The following is a 15790-nucleotide window of genomic DNA, read 5'->3' as shown; positions in this document are numbered from 1 at the left end:
AGAATTGTACAAATGAGCATGAGCAATGATGGTACACGTGCAATCACTTTGTAATTCTAATAGTTTGTTTATCTTACATCACTTTAAATTTCACGTATGTTTGGTTCAGTTGTAAGTTTGGTTTGGTTTTCAAACACATGGTAATGCTAGTAGAAGCATTAAAAATACTCATAAACAGTAATTTACGATAAATCTATGTAATTTATTAGGATAAAAACTTTTCCTCGCAGATTTTTTTTCTTCATATTTATAAATAGTGCATGGTAGAAACATATATTATTAATTAATATTTTTTATTAATTTCACGTACTTCAATAATACAAAGCTACTTAGTAAATTAATTTTTTCATAATTACATGCACCATAAATCAAAACTACTTCGTAAATTATTTTTATTTCGTAATTAAGCAATGTGAATTATACAAATCTATTTAATAAATTATTTATTTTAAAGCTCCTTTTTACAAATATTAATGTAATAAACTAACATATCAGAATTAATAAAATTATTAGCGCAAGTGCACGAAAATATTTCATAGTGACGAGAGTTTGCAGTATGTTATCGAATATTTTTAATGTCATTATTATTACATTATAATGTAACATTAGTTAATTTTAATAAACCATAAACGAAGACAAAGTATGCGATACATTAAATAAAAATGTAATTGAGATGAGCATCAGTATGCTATTTAAGAAAAAAAATTACAGTATTTTGAAAAAGAGTCGAAATAAAGAAAAAAGCGTATTTCATTTTTATTGTTTACTTCATTACTTTTTAATTCTTTTCTTATTGTTATGTACTTTGTTGGTTTGAATTCGGAAATTACTTAAAGTAAACCGAAAAAGGAGTATTTTTTTTTAATATCCTTAAATCACTAATTTTTTTTAACAGACATGCATGTCTATTTCCTTAAAATACAAAACAATATTCGAAACCTTAAGAGGAAATAAAGATAAAATAATATAAAAAGATTGATGTTTTTTTTTTTCCATTTCATTACATATTTTATTCTTAACTATTATTTTTAATTTCATTGGTTCGGGCGAGAAATTGTTGTCGTGTAAAGAACTTTTATTTCTGATACTAATTTTTGTTGTCGTGGAAAGAACTTTTATTTCTGATACTAATTTTCTTACTGAATAATAAAATTTCAAAATTTACAAAATTAATAACTACAGAATAAAAGAAAACGTTTCTTGATTTTTGTTTCATTTTATTACTATTTTACGCTTTATTTAATTTAACTTAATTGGTTAAAAAAAGTAATCATTTTTCGGGGAATAGTAAAAAAAAAATTTTACTTTAAATTTTTATCGCAAAAAAGGGTTATTTCTTTAAAATTAGAAAAATCTAACTAAAGAAAAATAAATAAATATAAATATTTTATTTCATTTCATTACCTTGGATGAATTCTTTCACACAAGAAACCCTTTCACTAACACAGCTGCTAGGTCGCAAACGATTTTGATGAAAAGGAAGAAGCAAATCATCAAATGAAGAATATTTCATTTTTGAGTATTCCATCATGTTACTTTCACGGTTACGGTCATTTCGAAGGAGAAAACGAAACCACCACCATATTCCGCTAAAGACGAAACAACAAATGACAACAAATAACTTGCCGAACTCAGACCGGAGTGTTTTCCAACCTTTCCACCTGTTTTTTTGTTCAGTGCTTGCGACCATGAAAAGGGGAACGGGTACAAATAAAAGGTAACTTGAACTCAGCGTAGCAAACGATATTTAATGAAGTTGCAACTTATCGCTGACTGTTTTGTTTTTATTCATAAAAGCTCACTGATTTAATTTTCATTGTTACTGACAAAATGCATTTTTTTATTGAAGTTTATTGTTTTAATCACATAAATTATTTTAATTTTGATGATGATTAGTACAAGTACAAAAGTAAACAATGTACAACGGTACAAAAGTGAACCGTTAAAAAATTTATAGGTTAAACATTTTTTCTTTTTTTAGATTAACTAATTTCCCATCACAGTATTAGTGCTGATGTATGTAAAAGTAAATTATTTTTTGAGTTATACAGTATTCTAATTTTACTGCAAAAATTCTTTTCGGATTTCGTAGGAAATTTTAATACAGAAATCATTCTGATTTTAATATAATTCCGTTCGAGAATTTCAAATTAATAAAACTATTTTCGAACCATTAAAATAACTGCTTTATTTTTTGTGTTTATCTCTTCAAAGTGTTAGAAAAAACCAGTAAAAATTTACTTAATGTGTTACAAGCATAACATTAAAAAAAAAAAAATGTGAATTATATTAAGAAATCAAATACGCAGAATTTGTTGCAACAAGGAAAATATTTTTGATAATTTTTTTTTATTATTTCCATCAGGGTTTTATATAGCAAAGATTACTTTTTTAAATTAAATTATTGCAACATTAAACATTATCTCAAATAAATATATATTTAAACATATATATTTTCCTTCTTTTGAAGATAAATCAAGCAAAGATAATCACAAACATGAAGTTTTTTTTTGTAACATGTTAATATTTCCGATAGAATTCCTTTAAAGTTTTCTTTTTCAAACAAGATTAATAATTAGAGCATTTTAAACTTATTCACAGAAACTTTTTGGACTACTGGCTGACCTTTAGTTCCCAAACCACATTTTTATACTAATCGTAGATAAAACTTTTTTAGATCATTGATTCTACTTCATGCTTTGCACCCAATGAAGCATAATGTGACAGTTAAAAAAAATTAAGATATCGTTCAATTTAAGGAACAAATAAGTTAAAAGAACAAGAATAAGAACAAGAATAATATAGAAGAAATACAGTTTTTCACTGTAGCACCTGCATTTTATAGGAATAATACTTAACAATTTTAATTTTTTTTAACTTTTAAAATCATTTTTATTTTAATACATTGATCTAAAGCAGGGCTGTCCAACTGCAAAGAGCCCACGGGCCAGAATTCCGGTCACTGATCACCTGACGGGCCGCAGTTTGAAAAAGTTGAACAATAACCTCTTACCTCTTATACAATAACAATTAATAGTTGAATTATTAATTATAAAACAATGGAACAGAAGGATTATAAAACAATTTGCTTATATTTTAATGGGAAAACTGAGGGTGATCAGCCTGAATAAGAAATTGGCGGGCAGCACAATATGTGCTGGCGGGCTAGATGCGGCCCGCGGGCCGCCAGTTGGACAGCCCTGATCTAAAGGATTTAAAGCAGCCACTTTTAAAGACATGTTATGAAAGACATGTTTTTTTTTACTTAAATAATAATTAATGATATTCTTTATTTTTGCTTAAATAATGATAATATTACCGATATATCATGTCTTTTTTTTACTTCATTTTAGACAAGAAATCTAAAAATATGTATTCTTGCTACCTTGATCCATAATTTTCATTTGCATTGTTCATGCCATAAATGAATAAAAACTACAAAATATAACTGTCCGATTTTACTTTTTTTTTTATGATTCATAGTTTTGTTTATAATAGTAACCTACATTTCATAAACCTGTAACATAATGAACCAAAAATAAAACATTCCTAAATACAATTTTAACAATAAAAATCAAATCATTAGAATGCAAGAATTTTTTCTAAACTGACTCATTACACCTCACGAAGCATGAATCAGAAGATTTTAACTCGAAAGGTAATGACATTAAACAAAGACGCAGAACCAATTTACCCTTTTTTGTTCTATTAAAGAAAAGTAAGAACAAAGGCAGAGGAAATCTAAGATATTATTCGTTTAATGCTTTGTTTCTTCGGTAAATCCACCGTCATCAAAAAAAAAGTTCTAAACTTACCTGTTATTTTTGTTCTTGGAACCGTGACTCCTTTAATAGGACAGGAGAGGCCCGTTTAAAGATCGTGATAAAAGATTGACCGGATATGCGTCACTCTGCGACCGGACACGAAAAAATCCGTAATAAGGATTATTAGCATTGTTAGGTTGGCGAGAACTAAAGCGTAAAATGTTAATAAATAGAAAAATTTAAAAAGGAAATGTTGAACTATATCGGTATTCGCAGTTATTACTTTGAATAACGCTGGAGAGCATTTTTTTCTGTTACATGAGATTTCTGTTACATGTGTAACAGGGGGTCGCATGAATGTTGCAACAAACTTCTGAAAGGGTTAGCATAATAATTTTTTTTCTTCCAATGAGCTGTACAATCGGTCTTGCCGATGACCAGACCTAGTGCGTTCTCCAGAGGTGGTATCCACTCTTTCAGAACCACCACAATGGGTGAGATATCGTTGGTTATGTTAATTTGGATGTCTAGTTTCTGCCACACTAGATGGCAGCACCGAGACTCTATTTGGATGCTAAAGTGCACTAGGAATTTAATTTTGCCGGAAATGCCAAGAGCCAATAAGGCACTCCAGGGATCTTTCACATGCCGCATAATCATACGACATGGCCGCTGAGGATTTTCTGCATCCCGAAATTTCGGTGTCTGGGCCGGGGATCGATCCCGCAGGCTTGGGCTCAGAAGGCCGACGACAAACCAACTGCGCCACCCAGCCACTAAGCATAATAATTGTACAGTATGATAATTGTATAGCATAATAATTGTATATAGAAAAAACAAGCTAGGAAATGTCTTCGCCGCATGGGGAAATTCCTAAAATATGAATTGTTTCTTCGTGTGCTTCAGAGGAGGTCTTAGTAGGGTAGTACCCCTAGCTGCATATAACGGCATTTTCCTTGCACGGGTTCTTATGCAATTTAAACCCTGATGATGTACCCTAACCCTCCTAGAAGTTTGCCGCAACATTTATGCGACCCCTGTAAAATATATAATATTTTTAAATTTGCACATTTCGACTAAAAAAAAAAAAACTTAAAATTCTATTTACAAAAAATCTGTTGCTTTAGAAGCAAAACTAATATCGGATTTGAAAACCACACAGACGAATTAGGCGAGATCATTAGTTGTATAAATGCAACAAAAAATTTAGTTCTTATGAAATATTTTAAAAATAAAGCAATATTTTTAATGTTAATAGGTTCACAATACTTCAGTTATATACTTCAGTTGTAAATGTGGATTTTCGTCCGAAGAATGTTGACTATTCAGGAAGCCGAAAAAAATGGGAAAGGCTGTAATATGCAATTAAAATTGCAGCTAACGGGCGCAAAAGTTTGAAAACTGTGCAATAAGAAAATAAATTAAAAACTAATTTTTCTTCAGGCCGATCATTACAGACGGATCATGGGTTAGAGTCCTCTTGCCGTCAGGCTAACCGTGGGAAGTTCTCACGGTCTTACGGTCTTCCTCTTCATGTAACGTAAATGCGGGTTAATTCCATCAAAAAGTCCTCCACGAAGGCAAATTTCTCTCAATACTTGATCCAGGAGTTCCCTTGTCTTCTGTATTAGGTTCAAATTTACAAGGCTACGGAGTTGAAGATTAATAGTCGTTAATCCAAAATTGGGTCGGCTGTTTAACGGCGGTTATAAAATAAATAAAAAAATAAAAACACTAAAACGAATGATTTTACTTGAGTTTGCGAATAAACTCCTAAAATATAATATTCTGGAATAGGGAGATTAACTTTCCGATTGCAGACATTATTACATAAATAAAATGAAAGCGAAACCCCTCTCAATTCATTCCAAGAGTGTAAAATAGTGTATTCAAAACAGGATATGTTTGAGGTCTTGACCTTGGCATAAGATGAAAACGCTCCTGGGCAGAATTAAAGAAATTACCATCTTCACTGGAAATCGTTTTATGGTAATATATATGGAAAGCCCGGTGTCGCTTTAGAATGTTAAGGTCAATCTTATAACACACTTCCCTGACGAGTTATTCAACATTTCTAATACGCAGAATCCTATCGAGGGTTAAAATGAAACAATATTTCCTTTATGGTAACTTTTTTTGTCCTAATAAAATGCTTTAAATCGACATGTTCTTCGAACTTCTTGATATGCGTTGAGCTGAAATATACTCCGAACCAAACAGGGAAAATAAAATCGAACTGCTTACTGGCTCTCATACATAAGGCAAAGGAAGTTCAGAGAAAGGAATAACTTAATGGATTCATGGATTCAACTTAATGGATAGTTTCAGGATCTCGTATCTTGTGACGGAAGCTAGCTATTATTTATCCATTATTTTAAAACTGTTTTTCGAAAGCCTTGTCGTCATATTAAATAATGATTTTTAGCGAATAATGTGCTATTTTTATAAATGGTGTGAGTTTGTAACAGTTACTCGTGGCTGTCATGTTACGTTTTGTCCATCATTAAACAGCGCCCTCTAGGCTGATAATTAAAATGGCGAAGAATGAAGGAAAGCCACAGTTTTGTGAAAATAAAATGCGTTTGCGGCATTTTACATTAATTGAATAGCTCCTAGCGCTAACATAAGTTTCTAATCTTGTTCTAAAGCAGTAAGCCAAATTAGATAAGTTTGTTTCTCATGATACTAATTTTTCAAATTCAATAGTTTACTGGCGATGAACAACACCATGATGGAACCACTAGAAAATATTGGTAATTACCAAACCCATTACCTAACCAAAGTAACGATGGTTTGACAGATTAACATCCAATTATGACAAATGATTTCCATTTACTGCCATAATCAACTATATAATCAACTAATACTCCCATTGCAGCAGGTCCACTGGCGCGGTGCAACAATAATTCTGATAAATTGTCGCTACTAGGCAGGGATAGCCAGGTCGGTGGGGTGCCGGGTTCCAAGAGTTCGTGGGTTCGGTCCCAGCCGGTCGAAGACTCCCCGTGTCGTAAGTGGTGACTGATGCACGTTGGATCTGTCGAGTCTCAAAGTCTTCCAAAACCTCTGGGGGTACTGATCCAGGAGTTTCCTTGTCTTCTGGATTGGTTCAAAATTACAAGACTACGGCGTTGAACATTAGTAGTCGTAAGCCCAAAAATTGGGTCGGCTGTTCAACGGCGGTCATAAAATAAAATAAAATTGAATAGCTCAGGGGATATAGCGTTCGCCTCCCAATGAGGTAAACCGGATTCGAATCCCTGCAAAGGCTGGTTTATTCGAATTCCGAACCCAGCTCTCACCGACCACAGTGCTAACGTAAAATATCCTCAGTGGTAGACGGATCATGGGTTAGAGTCCCCTTGCCGTCAGACTAACCGTGGGAGGTTCTTCGTGGTTTCCTTCTACGTGTAACGCAAATGCGGATTAGTTCCATCAAAAAGTCCTCCACGAAGGCAAATTTCTCCCAATACTTGATCCAGGAGCTCCCTTGTCTTCTGGATTGGGTCCAAAATTACGAGGCTACGGAGTTGAACATAGGTAGTCGTAAACTGCAAATGCGATCGGTTGTTCAACGACGGTTATAAAATAAAAATAAAATTGAACAAAAAGGTAAGTATATGGTTTTTAATTAGAAGAAAGTGTGCACACTTAAAAATATTAAACTTATTTTGAAAGAAAAAAAAAAGATTTAAAAGTCTAAAATGTAGTAGGCTTATTATTTATGGTACTTCCAAACATGGGTTACTTCCAAACATAGAGCGTTCGCCTTCCAATGCGGCGAACCGGGTTCGAATCCCAGTCGATACGAATTCCGAATCCGGCTTGCACCGACCACAGTACTGACGTGAAATATCCTCAGTGGTAGATGGATCATGGGTTAAAGTCCCCTTACCGTTAGGCTAACCGCGGGAGTTCTTCGCGGTTTCCTTCTTCATGTAACGCAAATGCGGATTAGTTCCATCAAAAAGTTCTCCACGAAGGAAAATTTCTCCCAATACTTGATCTAGACGCTTCCTTGTCTTCTGAATTGGGTTCAAAATTACGAGGCTACGGAGTTGAACATTGGTAGCCGTAAGCTAAAAATTCGGTCGGCTGTTCAACGACGGTTATGAAATAAAAATGAAATTGAATAGATAACTCCTACGGTCGTCGGGTAAAAGCTACACCCAAATAAAACATATTATTTGAACTTATTGGAATCAATTTTGGCAATGGATTTACTATCAAAAGATCCAATCAAAAAAATCATCCAGCCGAAAGGAACAAAACACCTCCATTGACGCTACGGAAACACCTAAATATGCTCCATTTCCAAAAAATAGAGAGAATACATTGAAATTTGCAACCCTACCTCTTCAATTTAATAAATTCTTTAAATATATACCCGAATTAAAAAGTACTTAATAGCAATTCTAATCGCTTAGGTAAAGTGCTTTTTTTCTTTGACAAAATAAAGAGAATGGATGGCTTAGGATAAAAAAAAATAAATAAATAAATAAATAAAAAAAAAACAGATAAAAGAGAACTTAATCTAGTTAACGAAGTGAGAACAGCTGACCTCTAAAAGCCGTTTTGGCGGTCAAGTATGAAGCATTAAGAGAGCAAAATAACACAAAATAGATTAATAATCAAATTTAGTTTATTATAGTGACCTGAAAAGTAGCTTTTTGAATTTAAATTGAGAGTAATTTCAATGAAAATCGAAAAAGAAGTTTGCGATTTTAAAAGGATTTTGAACTTTTGTTTATAACGTCCGATTAATCTAGATACGAGAAATTGAGTTTTTGAGATGGATATAAATAACAGTTACAACAAAAGTTTTAATAAGTTTTTTAAAAATTACACTTAAAGAGCAAATATTTAAATGTTTTTATGAATTGCTATCAGCTAATGGAGAAACTATAAAATACAAAACTTTTTTTAAGCTTACTCTGTTGTAGAATGTATAACACAAAACAGGTCACGATATTGCTAAAATGTTTTAACATTTAAAAATAAATATTTGGCCTTTTTTTGATAATACTTTTCTTTCAATATTTGAAGTTGTTTTTATTTGGTATTGATATTCCTGTTTTCGTAAACTCAGTTTTACTTTTTCTTTAAATAAGAAAAATTTGTTCTTCAGTGCTATCTATAAATACACAAGTAGAGTCCCGATTATCCGAGTTTCCGTTTTAACCGAGCTATCAAATACTTCAAGGATATTTTTGTTCTAGTTTATTTTTTAAGACTACCGCCGTAAAAAAAACTGAATTTTATCTTCCAAACACTCAGGGAAACGAAATCCAACAACTTGATCCGATGATTGTTAATATAGTCAACTAGTGAACTGCGCAGCATGCTCGCTAACGCTCGCCAACCCCCGAAAATTGCTACGCAATCTTATATGGTTTGCTTCGCAAGCCAAGCTCACTTCGCTCGCTACTAACTTACGTACATTGCAGATGCACAAAACTCTAAGAATTCAAATCCATATAAAAGCTTTTTTAAAAAAAATTGCATCTTTTTAGTAAATACTAAGTCATTAAAATAAATTTGAATTCAAATAAATGAAATGTAATTCGTTAAACCTATTAGAAATGTACTATAGTATAATTCGTGATATAAATCAAAAATCGTCAAATAAATTCGTGAAAAAAAGCGCTTTCGACAAAATACTAAAATAGAGATCTATCGACAAAGACTACTCACTTCTGCCTAGTTTAATAGTATGAGATTGCCGCAGCTGATGCTCTAATGGTAAATTTATTTAAGAAAACCCTAAAAAATTCCCACTCACAGATGACGCTTAATTCATATGTATCACTTATGGTAATATGTACTACTGGTATTATGGTAATTGGCGAATCGGTTTTGATAAGAATTCTACAACGGGTTTTCGGCAGTTTTAGAAAATATTTTAAGGAATTAGAAATAAAAGAAATTTTTTCCACCACTACTTATAAATATTTTAACAGTAAATTAAAAGTGAGATAGAGAAATGGTCAGGTTCCAAAATCCTTATGAAGTTCGAATGCACATTTTTAAAAGAAAAAAAATTTGGATTTAGTTGGCCGCCACTGACAAATATGTATAAACTCAAATTTTGAAGGGTTATATAATAAGTACCAGATATACTTATATAGGTATAAAATATTATATTGATATATTTGGTGATTTTTAAAACTGCACCAAGCAGTTTTAATACCCATACTTTGGAATTAATTACTTTTAAGGGGAATTTCAACTATCATGAATCGGCCGTGAGCAATAGCATCATGCTAAGAGATGTTAAATACATTTCATCTTTATTCAATGGTATGAATTACAAACAACGCGTTTTGCTAACTTCAATAACATAAAGCCACTGAAGATAACACATAACATCAAATTAAAAAATTGAAATTATTTTAGCTATATTAATTGAAAAACTTAGTGGAACAGGTTAGTGACATTTTCAGAACGGAAAAAAAAGTTGCATCTGAACTATTTTATTACCAATTTATTGGAAAGTGGGACAAATATTTCTTTGTTTTTATTTATATACCACGACCTAATTTGAAATAAAAATCATGCAAGCATACTGAAAACTGATGTAATTAGTTATGTTAAAATTTAAGTGAAAGCAAAAACAGTTTAGTTACATTAAACATCGCCTTATTTATTCAACCACTTTTTTTTAAATCTAATTCCCTTAAAAATATCACTTATTTGGTTCTTTCAAGTTCTTTAAATATGTCGGTATATGATTTTCAGTTTGATTTCATGACTTCATGATTTCAGTTTGATTGGAAACTGTTCGTCGTATTTTAGCCTACATTAGTATTTGTTTAATTTTATCCTAAAATATATTATCTTATCCATTTTTATTTTTTCTTAACTACTTTGGAAAATGGTAATTTTATTCGAAGAAAAATGCTCAAATTGAAGCAAATATTATAACAAAATATATATAATAGAAAATATTTTTATTTTTAATGAATGTTATTCAAATTACCAAGATTAGGTAAAAGCTATCAGTCAATGAAATCTATTTTCATTAAGAAAGGTTTTCCCATTTTTCTTAAAGTGCTTTTCGTAAAGGGCATGGGATCAAAAAAGTAATTACGTAATATGATTATTAATATAATGTAAACATTAAATTATGCATTCAAATTTTTACTACGAAAAAGTTTGAAATTTCCCTTTTTATTAAGAATGATTTTTAAAATTTATTGTTCTGAATTAAAAAAAAATATAAATAAATATAAAACAGTTTTTAATACGAATATATTTATAATTCACTTTGTTAATAAAAAATTTGGATTCATGCAGTTTCAAAAAAGTCAAAATTTTCCGAGAAATCCATTTACCAAAATTCTCACGTTTAGTAGATACATTTATGTTTGCACGATTCAAGCTGTGAAAGTTAGCTTATTAGTCATTTTAGAACTTGCGTTAGAACTTGTTTGAACACACGTAGTTTAAGTGGCACTTGTAAAGATTCACATATCAAGCTGCGTAAAATGTTTACAAAAAATGCTTCAAGGCTATTTATTATCTAAAATTAGTGACAAATTTTCAAGCTATTTTTAGAAAACTAAAAAAAAAAAAAAAAAAAAAATTACAAGCGTATTGTGGAAAGATGACGATATTCATAATCGTCAATAGATAATCGTCAATAATAAAAGAAAGAGCTTCGAGTTTGTGTGTCTCTTTTATAACTCCGGAACCGTTTGCGCTCTCGTCGTAAATATTAGAAAAATGAGTGAGATGATAAATTTTAGCATGAGATCTTAAAATTCGATCAAAAATTTTAATTCTGTCTATCAGGAAAGAATGAAATTGAAAAATGGAATCTCCTCATTGGATTAGCGTCAGCCACTGTAATAAATCAAACTGCAGGCGATTTTGATTTTTTCCTAGTATTCAAAAGATAATAGCAACGATATTAGCTAGCGTAAAGCTCAATTTAACCCTTTTGATGCAGATGGAACACTGGTATCTATTTTATATCTTTTTTCAATGCTTTAATTACAAGCAAAAATATATTTTGGTATTTTTTGATCATAAGAAATAGTCAAATATAATAATTACTCGCAAAAAAATCTGCGAGGACATCGGAACTATATTTGCACTAAAATATAAAATCCAAAAAAAGTATTTGGAAAAAATGTTTTGCTTTCATTAATTTTGAAAATTTATCACTAATTTATTTCCTAAATTACAGAAATTTCAATTATAAATAACTGTTTTCCGCTGAAATCTAAATGACTGCAAATAAGTGCAAATTTGAAAAATTATTGTTTGGAAGGAAGTCGTGTTAGGGCGACTTTACCTTAAAAGCAGAAAAAGTAGCTGTTATGGTTATGTATCTCATGACCAAACAACTAATTATTAACAAATCGTAAAATTGTTGACATTAGCAATTATTAAAGAGCTGAATATAATATTTTTCATTTATTTTGACCTAAATCAATACAAAATAATGAAGAAAAATGGAACTAAACTGAATGTAAACATAAAGAGAGTTATGATGCTGGAAACTATGTCTGACATAGTAAACATAAGAAAGAATAAATATGGATAAAAAAAATAAACGATCGTAGAATTTGGCATATTATCTAGTTTGTTGCGATATTTTGTTTTCGTCAGTTGTGTGTTAGTCTTGGAATGTGTGTTAGCGTTTGATACGAAAGTTGGAAAATCGTGTAATAGATTAAGAAACACATTTACACCTATTGATAAAAAACCTATTCACGAAATACAATGCATTCGAGATGAGCTATTCAAATTTTTTTATTTAGATTAATTTTAAAAATTGTAAAAATTTTACGTTATCTTATTTTTTTACTTTATCGAACGAAAAGCGCATTGAACATTAATTATATTTTTTAATAAAAAAGGGATTAAATTTTTTGAATTTTATTTAAATTTTCCATTTTTTTAAAAAGGAAAACGCACAAGAAATTTACTATTAATAATAATAAATCACATTTATGAAATCAATGATAAAAATTATAATTATTTATCACAATTTAGATTTTGAAAATGCTGATATTTATTGGTTAGAAGTTCGATATTTTCAAAATGGCAGCTGTGAAGGAAGTTAGAAATTATTTTTTAAACTTTGAAATTTTATAAGACTAAATGTTCAAGTTGCAAAATTTGCTCTTTAGAATTTCTCTTTAGTTGAAAAAAAAAGTTTTTTTTATATAAATTAATTGAAAACAAATATAGATAAAAAGTTATTTTCTTAAATTTCTTATATCTATTGTTTATATATATTTTTATATATATTTATTCCTTTAAAAAAAACGAAATTATTTAAATTAAAAATCTTATATTAATCATCAATATACAGGAAAAATATGGCAGAGCACTTTTTATTCTATTAAGAAAAGATTAACGGCAGATAATACAGGATCCAGAAATAGCTATTCTTATTATTATGTACTCACATTACCAAGCCATGATCATAGGGATTCTCGTAGTTTTAACTCCATTCAGACGACGTGGACAGTGCCTGAGGTGGTCGCCCATCTCTAAACTTCCGCACCACAACCAATTAGAGAACTTTCAACCACAGCAGATTTAACATGCACCTAACTGCATATGTTAATCAGCATGTTGTTCTGACGACCGTCAGGATCAAACTCATGGCCTTAAGCAGATTTAGCAACAAAAAAAATTTTTTTTTGCTTACTGAAATCTGAAATTTTATGCGTAAAAAAATAACTCTTAATCTTATCTAATCTTACTTATTTCTTTTATAATTTACTATTTATTTCTTTTCTAAGATCATATAGTAACGTTTAAAAAATTAATAAAAAGAAATAAAAGGAAAGAGATATTTTACATAAATTTTTAATTTTTCCTACGTTCAACGCTTTTTCAATGCAATGTGATCGAAACCACCGGACCATTTTTATTGCGTTTAATGATATCACAAACTAAGTCTAAACTAATCAGACTCATGAACGAAATAATTAATTGATTCAATCAAGAGTTTATAATGTCATATGAGCCGGCTGCGCTGCATAATATTTAATCTTCATAAGATACTCTAGATCGCAAAATCAAGCAGAATTATAAATCCAGTCTAAAGAATTTAAAAAAAAACGGAATAAAATAGAATAAAGAAAGAAAAAGGGACTTACCTTTGTCCAAATGCAAATTTCTGTTTTTAACAACTCGTATGATGTCATTCTCTCTGAAACTGAGAAGAGTTGCCTCTCTCGTGACGTAATCAGCGACTGCTCTAACATATTCGTGACCACCCTGGAATATAAAAAAAAAAAATCATTTTAGCACTTAAATTAACTTTTTAATTGTGAAACAACTAGACTAAATTAAAACATGCAGTTAAAAACAATTTTATTTTCCTTATATTCTAATATAGTAGTTCTCAGTCATTAGTATGTGTATTAATCTGCAGCGCGTGCAAAGGTCAATGGTAGTCAAGTTGAGAATCCAAGATTTCTGAATCAGATTTTTTTAAAGTAAAATGTAATCTACATGTAACGTAAATGTAATATAAATGTAACGTAAATGTGATATAAATGTTATGTAAATGTTATATAAATGTAATGTAAATATAATATAAATGTAACGTAAATGTAATGTAAATATAATGTTTCAGGTAAAATGTAAGATTATAACTATTTCAATTAACAAAATAGTCTCTGATTTAGGATTTGATTGCTTATTCACCTAATTAGTAGGGGACAAAAGATAGGGATCTGTTACAATTTAAATAGAATTTAAATAAGAAAAAAGAATGTTTAGCACAAATTGTGCACAATGCGAATGTCGCACAAATTTTGTGATATTTAATTTCTTCCGAGTTATCTTATCGATTCTAGTATGTGTACTGTGATATATAAACAGCGATTTTAAAAAAAAATATCAATTGAATAGCTTTTGATCTCATTATTAGATTTTTGTGTATTAAGATGCAATTTTAATGGTTCAAGGAGTAGACCTTAAATATTCTAATTAATTTGAACAAGTGATATTCTAAGATCAGGAATAAAGTTCCATCGAAAAACGATAGCTTTACTCCAAGATGACATCAACACCTGTGATCAGCGCCATCTAATGGCGCTTAAACGCTTCATTTCTATACACTTTACGACAAAAGATACATTGTTTATTTTGGTCACTTCTATCCCCACTATTAAATTTCACCAGATATTTTTTTGAATAGCCCACATACTTAAAACTATATATTTTGAAATTTAAGAAAGAATTATAAAATTAAAAAAAATTATAAAATTAATGAAAATTATAAAATTAATGAAGTAAAAAACTTAAAATTAATAATATTAAAAATTAATAAAATTACAAATTAATAAAATTCAAAAATTAAGGAAAATTATAAAATTAATTAAGTTAAAAACCTAAAATTAACATTAAAAATTAATAAAATTAAAAAATGAAAAGCTAATAAAATTCAAAAATTAATAAAACTCAAAAATTAATATTAAAAATTAATAAAATTGAAAAATAGCATTTTAAAAAATATCTATAAAATTCAAAAATTAATAAAACTCAAAAATTAACATTAAAAATTAATAAAATTCAAAAATTAATAACATTTTAAAAAATATTTATAAAATTATGAAATTAAAATTAAAAACTAATAAAATTAAAAAATCAATGAAATAAAAAAACTCATAAATTTGAAAAACTCACTTGCGCAGCTTCAACACAGAAGCGTTCAACCATGTTTCGAATTTTTTCAGCCTGCAAAGAATAAACAAATAATCATGACATACATCAGTGCTATAAAAAACGATTCGCAATATTATTAAAATTATGCAATAGCGGTTTATTGCACAATTACATAATGCATAGTAGAGGGAAATGTTGGCAAATGCTATCACATATTCGAATTTTGATCACCAACCATTAGGTTATTAGTAAAAGCAAATTAATAAAAAAAAGGCATGAATTTATCTTTTATAAATTATAATAAACAAAATTTTTTTAATCCGAATTCTTATTCTTTTTATAAATTAGACCTAAACGGGGTAAAACATTTTTAAAAACTTCACCGTGAG

At 29.5% G+C, this 15790-nt stretch overlaps 1 protein-coding gene across 1 annotated transcript in view; it reads right to left on the bottom strand.

Moving 5' to 3' along the window:
• The window catches only part of Myo10A (unconventional myosin 10A), a 261697-nt gene that overhangs the window by 45427 nt on the left and 200480 nt on the right, over nucleotides 1-15790 (bottom strand). Inside the window, exons 44-45 of the mRNA XM_087164029.1 lie at nucleotides 15423-15473; nucleotides 13886-14006 (exon numbers count right to left, since the gene is read on the bottom strand). Of these exons, the coding sequence (XP_087020155.1) occupies nucleotides 13886-14006; nucleotides 15423-15473 (172 nt within the window). The remainder of the gene's footprint in view (nucleotides 1-13885; nucleotides 14007-15422; nucleotides 15474-15790) is intronic.

This window comes from Parasteatoda tepidariorum, chromosome 5 (assembly GCF_982258835.1).
Source record: "Parasteatoda tepidariorum strain Cologne lab strain chromosome 5, Ptep-v5.0, whole genome shotgun sequence".
Taxonomy (NCBI): Eukaryota; Metazoa; Arthropoda; class Arachnida; order Araneae; family Theridiidae; genus Parasteatoda; species Parasteatoda tepidariorum.
The sequence above is the reverse complement of the archived record's forward strand: the minus strand, read 5'-3'. Positions and strand labels throughout refer to the sequence as shown.